General features: G+C 33.9%; 2 protein-coding genes across 5 annotated transcripts in view; both read left to right on the forward strand.

The window, feature by feature from the left end:
* The first annotated feature begins 3290 nt into the window (after positions 1-3290).
* Positions 3291-5707, forward strand: LOC106620712 (organic cation transporter protein). The gene is made up of 5 exons (XM_014239292.3): positions 3291-3688; positions 3779-4133; positions 4236-4379; positions 4450-4640; positions 4717-5707. Exons 1-5 carry the CDS (start codon positions 3673-3675, stop codon positions 5496-5498), a joined length of 1488 nt encoding a protein of 495 aa, XP_014094767.2. The 5' UTR covers positions 3291-3672; the 3' UTR covers positions 5499-5707.
* A 7637-nt stretch (positions 5708-13344) lies between these two features.
* Positions 13345-15079, forward strand: part of LOC106620711 (organic cation transporter protein) — an 84763-nt gene continuing 83028 nt past the window's right edge. For 3 of the 4 annotated variants that reach the window (XM_070108484.1, XM_070108495.1, XM_070108499.1), the window contains exon 1: positions 13345-13761. The gene's annotated coding sequence lies outside the window, so the exon portion shown is untranslated. Of the gene's footprint in view, positions 13803-15079 lie in introns of all 4 variants that reach the window. The other variant, XM_070108489.1, reaches the window with a different exon arrangement.

A 15079-nucleotide genomic window follows, 5' to 3' on the forward strand; every position in this document is an offset into this window, starting at 1 on the left:
GGTTATTTTTGTGAGCGTGTCACCGGTTATCTTGCTGAAATCACTGACATGGCTAATTTCTGTTTTTAAGTCATTCTAATTATAGACATATGTAATTCAATTTCAGCTTATTAAAATGCAAGCAAAGTTAAAACATAGCTTGCGAATAAAAAACAAATAAATTTATATCCTGATAAAGGTATTTAAAAAAAATTGCTTTACTTATGTAAACATTTATTTTAAAGAAATCAGTTGCGAGACATTTATGTCACTGGAAGTCCTTAGAAATATAGTTTCTACATGCCTCTAAATGTCAATGATCTCTCCAGTTGTTGGAAAATGTTCATTACGCGTTTTATTCTGAAGAAATTTGAACTGAAAGAAGACAGTTCGGCTATAAATGCATGATTATCGCTATTGATATCGATATATATCCATATTTCACACAATACATTTTTATACTCTCGCAACATGTTTTGTTCATCCAACGGTTGTTTGCAACACCTAAAACTATTCGAGAAGACGAGACTAATGGAAGTCCGGGTGCCTGCTTGTCCGTCTGTGCAAGCGACTATTTGAGTAAAAGTTGAGATATCATGATGAAACTTGGTTAGTATTGCTGATGTTCGGCATCAGACCATTTTCACGCCCACAAAACGCCGAAATCCTATAAGTGATATAACTAAGCCGCAAATTAAGATATAAAACTCTAATTCCGTACAAGGAACAGAGTAGGGAGAGGAATAAGAGATTTTAAAATTTTTAAGAAGTGGCGGCAGCCCCGCCGCCTAATAGGCTTAATGGCATCCTTCATATTTTTCGTATTTTTTCATACACTAAGAATATGATTGAAACATCAAATATGGTTCCAAAATCGGATCAATACTTCCTTTAGCCCCCATATCCTATTATTATGATTTTCAAACTTCCGTTTGACTTTATACCGCATATATCGGTCAATACGTAAGTTAGCTTAATGAAATTCAGAAAGCGTCTCTTTCTAACAACGGTGTGTCCTTGTGCCATAAGTGGTTACTCTTCTTACATTTCTTTTCAGTTTGCATACATATAATATATCACATATAACTCTATATATGTGTTAAAATTTCATCCATTACTTTTTAGTACCAATGCACTTATTGTATTTTCAAATTGCTCTTTATTACTTTTTTCTGGTGGAATTCTATTTCAAATTGAAAGCTCTAAATTTATTTTGAAGCACCTGTGTCACCCTGTTGTAGACAATAAACTTATTATATCACAAACCCTGTAGTTTCATCAACATTTATCGAGCTTTTACTTCGCGCCACATTTTAATAAAGCTTTTTGACAGGAGCATGCGCAATTACTTCGGCTATAGAAATTTATTTTTGGAGTTGCTGACAGGGTATTTCCGTTATAAACATAAAAAATAGTTCAAATATACTTACATAAGCTGGAGTAAATGAGTTGTCGAGTTTATATATGTATACGAGTATATACATATGTATAGGTATTTGCGTATATACATGTACAGGGTGCTTCTTTAGAAGGTTGACTTAAACACGTTAATTTTGAACTGTTTGTTTGAAATTCAAAATTAATTTGAAAGCTATGTTTAAAAATTAATATGAAAAAGTTAATAACTTAAAAATATATCGAATTATTCTCTTCCAGTCCTATTGGGTCTTCATAATCATACTTAAGATGTCTGTGTTTTTCATATAGATAGGAAAATTCTTTCCAATTTAAAAACATTTACTAGTTTCTGAAAAAAGTGATAACATTGTATACAGATATATGTAAAGCACAATGTATGTGTTTTTAATTCACTTCTGTAGGATTATAGCAAAAATTAATGTTTCAAAATCTACAGGTATGTTCCCACAAAATCACCCTTTAAAATGCTCCCATTGCGTTAATCCCTAATCTCGACCTTCGTTATGACCTTTATTACGTAGTTACTACAAAGTATACGTGCAATGTCATACTTACGCATACAAATATTCGTAAATACATACATATAAACATCCTCAGTACCTTATTATCAATGCATGTGAGAGTACAGTGAATCGGATAATTAAACGTACCAAAAACATTAGATCAAAAAAAAATTTAAAATCTTAACAGAATAGGTTAAGCTTTGGTATTGAGTTGAGTCGAAAACAGTAATAAGTCTTTTGAGACATTTCTTTTCCCCAGAAACCAAAACGGTGGTTCCACGATAACGATGAAAACTAGCCCATAAACATTTCACTGGAATGTTTAATTAGATCTATTAAATCGTAGATAGTTTCAACATATAGCTAAAATATTTGTATATCGATTTACTGTTACTTCTAAACTAGAAATACTAGTACAGATATCTTTCATAGTTCTTAGGCCGAAACCACATATTATGCGATGTGAAAATTGTTCCGGCAAATCATGCTGACTTCATGTCTTTGTTAAACGAAGTTGCTAGAGTCACCTTCATCTAAACCGAAGATCAGATAGAGCTGTGATGTAAGATGTTGGCAACAAAGTGAACGACGTTACATAAAAGACAAGTGGTTCAGGTTCATCTGGAGGCCGCGCGGTGATACACAACTTACGTCATAACGCTTATGCTTCATGATTGGTTTAATGGTATTGTTATTACTGCTGCTCTCTCTCGGAGGTGACTTGAGTTGACAGTTTAGAAGTTACGATTTAACTCCGTTTAACAATATGTTGAGGTTAGTGGATTACGTTAAGAAAACTCAATCGACTGAAGCTCTTAAAATCTACGAAACTGCAGTCATCGCTTAGTAGCAGTTCAATTGTTTTTTTTTCAACTCAAACACTTAGAAGCGTGTCACAGTGAGAAGCAGAACTGTTTGGAAACTAATTTTCATATTGTGCGTTTATTTATTTAAGTCACTGTAAGTATGTTTGTAGATACATAACTGTCATACCTTTGTGTAAAACATTATACCTGCAACGCACAAAGCACTTCCTGCCACAGCCATACAAATCTACCCTTAAAAAGGCGCGTAGGTAAAAGCACAGTCAAAAATGAATAAGCTGCATAAGCATAGTGATATGCATACCCACACATATATAAATATATATACATAAACTACTAGAGGCAAACAAACTTATCGACAAGCAAATGCGTAATTGCGATGCTCTCAACGCTGCTGGTCTGCTTTTGAATGAGTCCGCAAAGTCTCGCTTAAATTACTTCGTATCAAACATATATTTACATGTATACAACTTTGTATGATACATATGTATATGTATGTATACCTACAATCATATTTGTAGAATGGAGTAGCAATCGCATGCTTTGTGTCTATCCCTACGAAACCGGTAAGCGCAGACTTCAGCCGACATTCGTGCGCAGCGCTGAGTCGCTGTCTATAGGCGGTGCGGTAATCCACACAAAAATAGTAATAAATGTTAAACATATTAAAATTATTTAATAATAAAATACATATATATATACGTACTATAACGCGCCGACACTTAATCTAATCTATGCAAAGCAGATTTCGGTGGTAATTTTTTCATTTGCGACCGAGCGCAGCATACGCGCAGACAGCAGCGAGCTGGGCGGAACCACGTCTGTGAGAGGCACGAGCAAGTTTTACTAAATAAATTAGCGCGAAAGAGGTGTATTGGTTTGTAGCAGTAAAAGACGAGCTTTGAGTGGTGTCACCAGCATCTGGATTCCAGGAAATCTCAAACGAAATGGAGAAACGCGCTGGTGAGTATAAAAGGCAGACATGGTGGCTCTGAAACACACAATTGCGTTTCGGTGAAAGTTGATGACTGCTTGCATGTTTACATTTTACAGACAAGCCCACACGCCCCGATCCTATAATCTCGATTTTGGGTAGCGATTTGGGTCCTTGGCAGCTTATCGTCTGCTTGTGGATTTTTCTCTCGAAATTTCCCACTGGCTGGGTGCAAATCTCGATGGTGTTTTTGCAGTCGCCAATTAATTATAGCTGTCTTGATCCTGATAACAGCACTGACGTTTGCTCGGCGAACTGCAAAACTAAGTTCTATAAACATATCAATTTCAAAGAGAATATAATCACCGAATGGAATTTGACCTGCGATCGTCAGTGGCTATCCAGTTTGGCACAGAGTTTTGTTATGATTGGCATAATGCTGGGCAATATTATTTTTGGACTCTTGGCTGATAAGTGAGTACATATATATATAAAATATATATACATATGTATATATGTTTTGTATTTACTTATACTATATTAATTGTTTATTGTATAATCTGCGCTTTGTTGTAGATGGGGTCGCCGTCCCATGTTCGTGAGTGCCTGCGTTATGCAACTCATTTTTGGTTGTCTTGTGTCTGCATCGCCATGGTTTTGGCTTTTTGTCGTGTTTCGCTTTTTGGATGGTTTCGCCACAGGCGCTACCATGTCCACAGGGTGAGTAAAAAAACTAAAGTGGTTACTTGAAAGTCGTTACTTAATACCGTAAATATATTCTGCGCTTCAGCTTCACGATCATTATGGAGGTTGTGGGCAAAAGTAAACGTGAAATAATGGCCATACTTTATCAGATACCCTTCAATTTGGGTCATGCCACTTTGCCGTTATTCGCGTACTTTCTGCGTCACTGGCGTTGGTATCATCTTGCCTTCTCATCATTCTCAGTGTTATATCTGCTATTTTATTGGACTGTGCCAGGTACGTACAAGCGCATATACGAACTCATACAAGAAACTTTCACTTAACTAATTAAAATCGTTCACACACATTTCAGAGTCGCCACGTTGGCTCTACACCACTGGTCGCATTGACCGCGCTGTACAAATACTTGAAACTGGCTGCAAGCGCAATAATATGCCCATCGATAACATACGTGCCGAGCTCGAACAGGCCGCACAAATGACAGCCGCCACACCGACATCGAAGAAGGGTAACATCATTGATCTTTTCCGCCATCCATATCTCTGTCAGAAAACCTTGGCAATGGCATTTAATTGGCTTGTTGCCTGCCTCGTCTACTATGGCGTCTCACAGTATATATCACACCTAAGCGGTGATATCTTTTTGAATGTCGCCATAGGCGCTACGCTGGGCGTGCCGGGCACACTCATATGCGTGCCGATGACCAAATATCTCGGGCGTCGCCTAACGCTCTTCCTCTCAAATTCACTCAGCGGCATTGCTTTGATGATTTTGGCTTTTGCGCCATCGCTAAACAGCACCATGACTGTGGCAATGGCAACAATTGGTCTCTTTGGCGCGTCGGTAACATTTCCGAATGTTTATCTTTACGGTGGCGAGCTGTTTCCGACAGTTGTGCGTAATTCGGGTGTCGGTTTGTGTTCGTTTGTTGGTCGCGTTGGCTCAATCATTGCACCATTCATATCAGGCATGTCGACACGTGGTCTGTGGATACCACCAGCCGTGTTTGGCGGCTTTTCGCTGGCAGCAGCTGCTTCGGTCTTTCTCATGCCGGAGACACGCGGTTTTCCTCTGCCCGAGACTATCGAGGATGGCGAGACGTTCGGCAAAAATAAGGATGCGACGAAATTGTAAATAGATCCCTAGTAAATATTTGTTATTCAAACATTTCGTTGAGACATTTTATTGACTGTTTTAAATTACCATTACATACGGCTGTGTATATATGTTCGTGTGTGCAACTATTTATATGCAGGGAAATGTAAAACTTTACGATATTATAGCTGATTATAGTAAAAATTAGTGTAAATAAATAAAATTTATTAATTTTATCTAGATAAAAATATCTGTTTTGAATTAAAGGTTACATCTGATCACTTCCTTAGCATCCTACCATCAAACGCCAATCACAAGCTTAATTGAATTTCAATTCTACATAGCTAATTGCCAATACATTAGAGAGAGAGAGTATTGTAAGAAAAAAAAACACCATTTGGAATATTTTTAGTGTACTTGTTTGTACCTGACCACATTACTTTTCTTCTTAAAGTTTTCTCAGACAAAAATGCTACGAAAAAAAATTCTTCGAACAATTTAGAATTGTTAGCGAAGACATGACACCTAACTATCCACTCTGTCATTTTTTGTTGCAGAATATTTTAGCTGATATACTCTCTGTTTTCGTTGACAATTCTTAGTAAATCATATTTTTCACCTAAGTTGTTCAGCAACTCGCTAAAGAAATAAAGATAACTTCTGTGAATAGCCTACAATCAGAGCATCACTGTTACAGATCATGTTTGGATTTACAGTCAGTTTGACTACAGTTACACTGAAATATTGCTTACTACTATTCAAATAATGCGTTTAGTAATAAAATTTCTTTCTTTCTATATCATGTTTGAGCTGACAAACGATCGCCTCTAAGCTTGGAGTATCTTTCATCTTTCTTCAACTCAAAATGTTTCTTACTTTCTGCGATAATCCAGATTTACTTTCATAGATTAGATTGTAGGTGCTTTACGACAATGCAGTGAACCGTTTTTGTATATAGACATACTTATATGTATATGCTGAAAGTCTAGTAAATGTTTGTAAGTAAATCTCAAAGTTGTTTAGATATTACAATACCAGTAGTTATGTGATTTTAACTACAAATAGTTAACGGTCATCATCAGTGCTGACTCCATTAAATAATGGAAAAATACACTTAATATCCGAAAATGGTCAAAAGTAGTCCAGAAAACAAATTCTGTAAAATAACTAACTGATCCGAAAAAAGTTCCAAAAAATACTAGAATAGTTTGAAACTAATACCAAATAACAGTCTTGTATCTTATTGTGGAGCTAAGTTATGGCGTTTTGTGGGCGTCTGTAATACCAACCTTCTTACGGTACCAAGAAACATGTGTACCAAGTTTCTTAAAGATATCTCAATTTTTACTCCAGTCACAGCTTGCAACTCGTCTCATCATCCTGATCATTTATATTTCATTATATTTATTATACTCGTATATAACCCTATATCTAACTCGATTAGTTTTAGGTGATACAAACAACCGTTAGGTGAACAAAACTATTATACTCTGTAGCAACATGTTGCAAGAGTTTAAAAACCGAGATTATGTTATCTATACAATAGCTAATACAAGTATGTCCATGTGCACAAACAAATGTGACATATTATTCTAAATACAAACTCTATTTGAGGAGCACACAACTGTCTGAAGTCAAGCCCTAGTTTTAAAAATATTCTGGTAATGAAATAAATAACAACTTTGTGACAGCCTCAAGTTGACGCTGTTAAATATGAGTGTATGAAAAAACATTTGTGTACCTTATTTAGGGTATATTGAATTTGTCAGTTTTTTTTTACCTTGTAATAAGAAAACTTTGACCTTTACACAATTTACCATATATTCTACTGAAATGTATAGATAATAAGCAAAATATAGATGTATACGATGTTGTTTATTAACAACAGATAAGCAGATTGATCTTTTTTCGTTTTTCATTGCTCAGAAGCCATTCAGGGATATATATTGTAGTTTTAGGTTGATTTTAAGATGAAGACCTCTTCCTTAAATGTTCATCGACATCAATTCACAAACGATATTTCATATCTGTTCATCCAACTATTTTCCCGTCTTTAACAGATTACAAACGACACAATTAACCCTCGTAGAGAAAAACAGCCGATTTGCTCTTATAATAAATAAAGTAACCGCAACTGCTCGAAGTTTTTTAATGTGCATGTAGATGTATAAATATTTATAGTATACTAGCAACTATATACATACCATCGTGTCCTGCTGTGTGGTTTAAATCTATCTGAGCGAAATTCGCTTTCTTCAATAAGTAGATTTTGCTTTATGCATTACAATGATGATGACAACTCTTTTTACGAATATTCACAACACAATTTGTGTTAATATTTTTATTTTCAATATTTTATAGATTTTACGAATTCAATTCAACTATTTTTTTTTTTAATGAGGTAACCATATTATCAAATATTTATAGCAGTAACACGTTTCCAGCTTTTTTGGTTTGATTTCACTAATTTTATCGATTCTATTAAACTATTTAATAATAATAATTTGTCAATTTTATTTGCTTATTTTTTAAACATGTGGCTACTCTCTTAAACATATTTTTAGTTGTTATTTGTAAGCTTTAATTAACCTGTTCAGTTTTCAGTATTTCTCTTATTAATTATTTTTTAACAGATGGCAACTCTCATCCAAAAATATTTGTTGCTGGAAACGTGAATAAAGCTCTTCCATTTTCAGTATTTCGTTATATTTTAATAATCCAATTTAAAAAAATGTAAACAGGTGGCAACCCTTCATTTCTTATTTGACTAGTTGTAAGGAATAACTCAAAAAATTATTCAAATCGCTTTAATTTTTACTATAATGATGAACGTGACGAACTTTGTTTGTCACGCATTTCCGTTGCCGTGCATCGATTTATTACAGAATTTAGGCACGGTTTAAAGTGATTTCACTACAAAAAGGCTGTAATGATATTTTTGATCATTGATTAGGTTAATACCATATTTGATATTACAAGCATTGTTGGTTTAAAATATCATATGTGGCTGCTTGTTGCTACCCTTTCACTTGCATTTATCATTCCAAGTTGCGGAGCAGAACTAATATATATCGACATTCATGTTATACAAATAAAGTGTTTGTTTTGTATATATGTTTGTGCTCATGTTGCATATTTCAGCGTTGTTCAACAAACATCGCAGGGCAGCGCGGTCACATGCTTTAATGTTGAATGTTGCAACAAAAAGCAAAAAACAGTAGCTTGGGCAGCACCGAAACTATAATACCCCTCACAGTTGCATTGCTTATATAATGAAAAGTTATAAAAAGATCTTTATCTTGATTTTGATCGAACAGTTTGAATAGTAGCTATATGCTATAGTGGTCCAGTCTAAACAATTTATTCGAAGTTCGAAGGGGGTAGCGCTGCCTTGGACAATAATCTGCGAAAAATTTCGTGAAGATACCTTGTCAAATAAGATAGTTTTCGATACAAGGACCTCTGTTTGAACGATCATTTATATATACATACAAGTATACTTTATAGGATCACCAAAGTCTCCTTCGAGGTGTTACAAACTTGATGGCAAACTTAATATACCTTGTATATTATATATGCAATAGTCAACCTTCACTGTTGACCATTCGAATATTTGCCATTTTATTCCCCATGCGTGTCAACAACAATTGCTAGTGACGCTGCTGCAGTTTAGGCCTAGTCTTTACTGTCAATAGTTTAAAATACGTTCATACATATCTACTTATTTGCTCACATTATTTTTGCGCGATATCAATAACTTGTATGGATATTTTCACAGTTGCAACATATGCATAACATAACATGTTATGTTTGTGTGCAAGTACATATGTAGTTGCAGCAGCTGCGGCAAGTACTTAATAAAAATCTAGATCGACCTCTGGGTGCGCAGCTGTCAACTTGATTAAGCCGAAAAATTCAAAACTACTAAAATAAACAGTTGATTAAAGCTGGAGCTGGTAAATTATTTGAACTTATGGAATTTACAAGATTATTGCAGTTATGCGTAAATCGTATTTTAATTGGCAACACGAAATATCAAAACACGTATTCGTAAGATCTAATTGTATAGATAGCTAATTTTAGTTAATTAATTATTTTTATTTTCAAAAGTGGTTTTGTACACATAAATACATTTAAACTACGACTATGTTATATAATAGAGAAGGTATATTTTGTAAAACTCGATAAAAAGAACAAAAAATAATTATTTTCGCTAAATAAACTCAGTAATTATGAAATAAAATTTATTAATTGTATGCATGTAAATATGTTGCTCCAATACTGCGATGATAGCTTTTGTTGTGGTCTCATTAATGTCTCATGAATGACTTGACCGATAATCAATGTGGTGCCCTGAACATCGAATGAATTTTTTCTGATAACATCGACTTTTCACAACAGCTAACCAAGAAAAGAATACTTAGTACGTCAAGTTGTAGAACCGATGTGGCGAATCGACAACGAGACGGCTGACAACACGGTTGTTGAGCTTGACATACGAAAGAACGGAGTTTGGGATGTTGCTATACACTCATAATGTCCTCAATTTCCAGCCACAGGATGCTATTTATATTAACCCTTTGAGGCTCTCCACTGACAAAAATGTAATAGTAGCACTCTAAGTGTGTTTTGGCTTCTCGATGATCTATTGGGAGTTCTCTAATCTTTAAGTCTTTCTAATGAAGATGAAAATTTATAGTATTTTGGTACACATACCTCCTTGATTTCGAAGTACTCTAAATAATCTATGAAAAATGCATCTTGTTAATAGTCGATACGAGGTCTTTGTGAGCAATGAGCAATTGACGAAAATCTTCAGTTGCTCGATTTTTCAGAACTTTATCGGAACTTAATAGGATATGACGCGTTTCAATGCTTGACTCATGCCAATCGACTTAAATCTTTTGCAAAAACGAGTAATGAAGAAAACAAAATATATATTAATGAATAAATAAACACTTTCTTAAGAAATACAAAATTCGCGTTACTTTTTCAACAAACCGCATATTGCATTGTGTGTGTGTGTGTGTATGCGTGTGTGAGACAGTTTTAAATAGCTCAGAACTAAATAAAAATCGCTTTCGATATAAGTTGGCGCTGTTGAATTCTTTCGAATAGGCTAATAATGGAACGACGAAGCTGGAGAAACGGTTAACCTAATGGAGGTGCTCACACTCAACTAATTAAGGGCGTAATTCATTACTAGTAACTTAAAGTTGACATCCCCATTTTTATTTGGGGACAGAAAGCAATTATCTATATGTGTAGACGCTTCACAGACAGTAATTCTAATTAAGTTAGACAATTAACAAATGTACTCAATTAAGATAGTGTTAAAATAGTCTTCAAATTGGACAAATAAGGGAAGTTGAGAAAGTAACTCTAGATGTCCTCAACTTATTATAATATTCAAAGAGACTCCTACAAGTCAATTAATCAAACTTTGGAAATTCGTTCTCAAATTACAATAAAATTAAATTGTTATATAATAGACATTTAGTTGACAATAAATTTATGTAGAGGTAACGACGCAACGCTGTGTTTAAAATGAAAACGAAAAAAAAAACGAGAAAAATGTTGCAACACGAAGTTTACCGAGAGATATCTAATTCTCATGCACGTCCAATATTCGGTCGTTGAACACAATCTGTTCCGAAGAGCATATACCGCTTTTTTGATAGATAATACTGCTCTACAGTGGTTTTGTTGCCATAACTATAGAGTCAATTTCAATGGTTTTGTAAGATTTGCTCTCGTTTATTATAAAATTATTTTCATTTTACAATGAAAAAATCAGAAAACATCAAACCAAATAACCGATATATTTATAATGACAGAGATGGTTTTGAAAAATAGGGAAACATCGAAGTTAACAGAGATACAAATCTATAAAATATATGTTTTATTTCAATAAAACGTTTTTCTTTTATAATTTTCCAGTTGACAATCTCTTTTTAAGAACCAGCAGTAAACTGCCATCATGTAAAGTTGGCATCAACCTGGACACCTTCCTCTCATTACTTTCAGATCCTAGTCGAACAGCTCTTCTTATTACTCATTTTAATTTCCTAAATTCTTAGAAAATTTATCCAGATGATTGCGAAGATAGTCTATCAAGTTAGAGTCAAATCTGCTCCTAAAATCTGAAAGTTTGTCAATTTTTGTCTTCAAAAGTTGATGTTTTATGGTTTCTTAGGAAATTGCGGCGTAACTTTTCATCAACAAAAATATTCGGTTTAATTGCCATATTCTGCGTTGTTGTTTTCGAAAACATATTTATTTTAGTAAAAAAATATTTTTACAAAATATTGTGCTTTCTATTTGAATTCCATTTATGCTCAATTAAGCAAGTGAATTGTTGGATTTGAAACGATAGAGGTGTGAATTTGGATATATGTATATGTAGATAATTAGTGAATCATTGTATATTCTTCATAACCTTCAAATATAATTCTTACAAATGGCAAATATTATAAATACCGGTTTCACCGAAAAAATGGGTAAAGCTGTTCAAAAGCAAACAAAGAAGCGTTAATTACTTTGTTTCAGCTTATCTAAGTAAAATGTGTGTACTGTGGGATCCGCTTAATGGCCTCCCATTAAATAAAGTTAGCACAAGAAATCGATATAAGTATGGTATATACAAAACTAATCAACAAATGTTTGCATTCTTTAATTTTTTTAACATTTGATCTTTAAAATGAATAAATCATCTTCATAGTTTCACAGCTAAAGCTTATGATACCTCTGCATAACCTCATCTAATGCTATGACTTAAAAGTGGACAACCCGCAAAAAACAAAAACGCGCCAACCTCTCACATAATGAAAACCCTAAAGAGGTAATATTAAGTTTAATTTTTTTATTTCACCTGCTGGTTTGGCGCGAAACCGAATATTTCTCGACAACACTGTATATGAGTTCATCTCGTTGAGATGTCTGCTGCATGCCGGCAGAGTGCCACCGAGAATGTGGCGTGTGTGTTGACATTATTCATAACTTGGACAACGTTATCTGTTGTTATTGCAAAGGCTATTGTAAAGCAAACAAACATGCGCACAACAACAACGACTACACAGAGAGAAAACAGAATTTATTAGTTATATTTAAGCGGCATATGTTAGGTGTACTGGCACGAATCTAACTTCAAGTGTGTGTGTTTGAGGGCGCACGTTTGTGCAAATTAGCCGCGTTTGTGTTACATACATACACACACATACAATATATATATATATATATATGTATGTATGTATATTTGAATATAATTCGCCACAGTGTAAGCAGTTTATTAAGCGTTTTGCTGTCCAGCGCAAGTGTCCCCCACAGCGACAACGTTCCCGGCAAGTAGCAGCCGCCGACGCCAGCGTCACAGCGGCAGCAGCAGCACAGCTGTTATGGCTACACTTTTGGTTTGGTTTAGTTTGCTTTCGTTACGATTATGACGCTTGACGCTTGGCATTTTCGCTCGTAAATATGCTGGTTGGCCAGCGAATGCGCACAGAATTCGCAACGCTACGGACGGTGACGGACCCCGAATCGATCGAATGTGATCTTAGGATAGCAACGATATCTGTATCACCACTCCATCAATACCTTCGGACTCGCACATACATGTCTACATATACGTGAAAACAATTGTGTTCGCTACGTAGAACAGTTAGTAGGTGCAACTAGTGCCGTTCGTTGATTTTCGGTTTCGATTTCAGTTTTCCAGCGGCAGTTTGGCGCGTAAAAAATCGAGAGACCAGTTGTGTATTTATTGCAAAAAACATATGAATTAAAAAATCACAAAAAAATCTAATATCAAAAAAAAAAAAATTTTTTATTATTTCTAAAAAAAGCGTAAGTCATTAACAAAAAATAAAAACTAAAATATCTATACAGTTTAAAAAAAATAAAAATAAAATCAACAACAAAAATAGTAAAAAAACATAATAATAACAAAAACAAAAGTATTAATAGAAAATCAAAACAAAAATTATAAAAAAACCAACAAAAAAAAATAATAATAATAATTCAATCAAAAATAACTCAAGCGCGCGTGTGTGATATAAAAATAGCAACATATTAAAATTATTTCAATATCTTATCAGTATTGTGTTATTTAAAAAGTAGTCAAAAGTTAAAGGTTTAACAAGCGCCACTTAATCGGCGGGAAGTTGATTAAACTTTTTAGAGAGGCCTTTTATGACGCCAATTCCAGCGCTGAAGCTAATCAAACTAATGAGCTGATAACAGTAAATAATAACAAACGCTAACAAACTAATAATTTGTAGCTTCCAACAGTAACAAAAACCAATAGGTAACAACAACAAAGTGTGTAATATTATGTAAATACAGAGAGTATGTATAATTTAAGAGTGCAAGTGCAAAGCCATTGAAGGCCACATATATCATATCAATATGCATACAAAATTTAGCGCTAGCGAGCCTCCAAAGGTTCAGCGGCAATACGAAACAGTTACATTAGGCCTGTGTTTTCGTAAGCGGGTGGCAAGCAAATGCTAAACTCTGATATAAAAATGCTCGAAAGGCGTTTACCTCTGGTTGCATCGCAGCTGTCCAACAGAAGCTTCGCTTTGTTTGTTAGTGAAAATTTGAGATAGATAGATTAAAGTTGTTTGAAATTGAATTTCTTGTTGCTCTACGTGTGATTTTTGTTAGTGAGTATATTTTGCTTAAAATCATAACTATAGAAAAACAAACTTACAATATGCGTCTTGTTTTTATTGCCATAATTTCGTTTGAAGATCTCGTTACTAATTGGCATGGATTTTTGCGGTATCATTTAGAAAACTTTCTTAAAAGAATATTGCTGAAGTATATTTTGCTGACAAAATTAAATACATCTTCCTTGTGATCTTCAGTATTTTTCAATATTATTCAAAAAAAAAAAACAGGAATGGAGATAATCGTAACAGTTTTTTCATGAAATTTTACTATAAAATATTTCCCAACTTTCATTTTTAGTCGAAGTTAACAATTTTTAAGTAAAATATGTCAATAAGAAAAGCGTGAAAACACATGGAAAATCTTTAAGGGGGTATTCTAGTCTAGAGACATGAATTTGAATAATTTTTAAATTGTCGTTAAAAGGCAATTAATATTTTCACTATCGATTTTTTTATCAGTTACTTATTCATGCTACAGGAGTAAAATAAAAAATTTAAAAGAAATTAAAAATTTAAAAAACTGCCAGCTGATGAAGTGGGCGGTCTCAAAAAATTTGCACATGAGCATACCCATGATTGCAATTAAAAAAAGAAAGATTATCAATTTGCAATTGTATGAAATAGCGATTTTTTGGGCGAAATTACTACTGTTTAAAAAAAAAAAATCTTTTTGTTTACCATATTTTTATTTTCTCGTATTTTTTTTAAATAGTAAATAATAAATAGGAAGGATGAGGCTAGTTCATACTCGAGAGAAGTCTATAAAGAAGATTATCTAAAAATTTCAAGTAAATCGGTTCAGTAGAACTCTAGAAATCGTGGGTATCGTTTTGGAAAAGTCTGGTCTGAGAAAAGCGCATTTAAAGTTTCGCATAAAGGCCTTTCTTCAATTAGACGCAACCGAACCAGATTGGGGGTCAGTAAAATCTCTATTTCTCCGAAAATATT

The sequence above is a fragment of the Bactrocera oleae genome, chromosome 2 (genome assembly GCF_042242935.1).
Source record: "Bactrocera oleae isolate idBacOlea1 chromosome 2, idBacOlea1, whole genome shotgun sequence".
Taxonomy (NCBI): Eukaryota; Metazoa; Arthropoda; class Insecta; order Diptera; family Tephritidae; genus Bactrocera; species Bactrocera oleae.

What these genes read in the sequence shown, in the direction of transcription:
- LOC106620712 (XM_014239292.3), top strand. An exon ending in TTTGGACTCTTGGCTGATAA is followed by an intron (nt 4,134 to 4,235) that starts GTGAGTACATAT and finishes GCTTTGTTGTAG; the next exon opens with ATGGGGTCGCCGTCCCATGT. An exon ending in ATTTTATTGGACTGTGCCAG is followed by an intron (nt 4,641 to 4,716) that starts GTACGTACAAGC and finishes CACACATTTCAG; the next exon opens with AGTCGCCACGTTGGCTCTAC.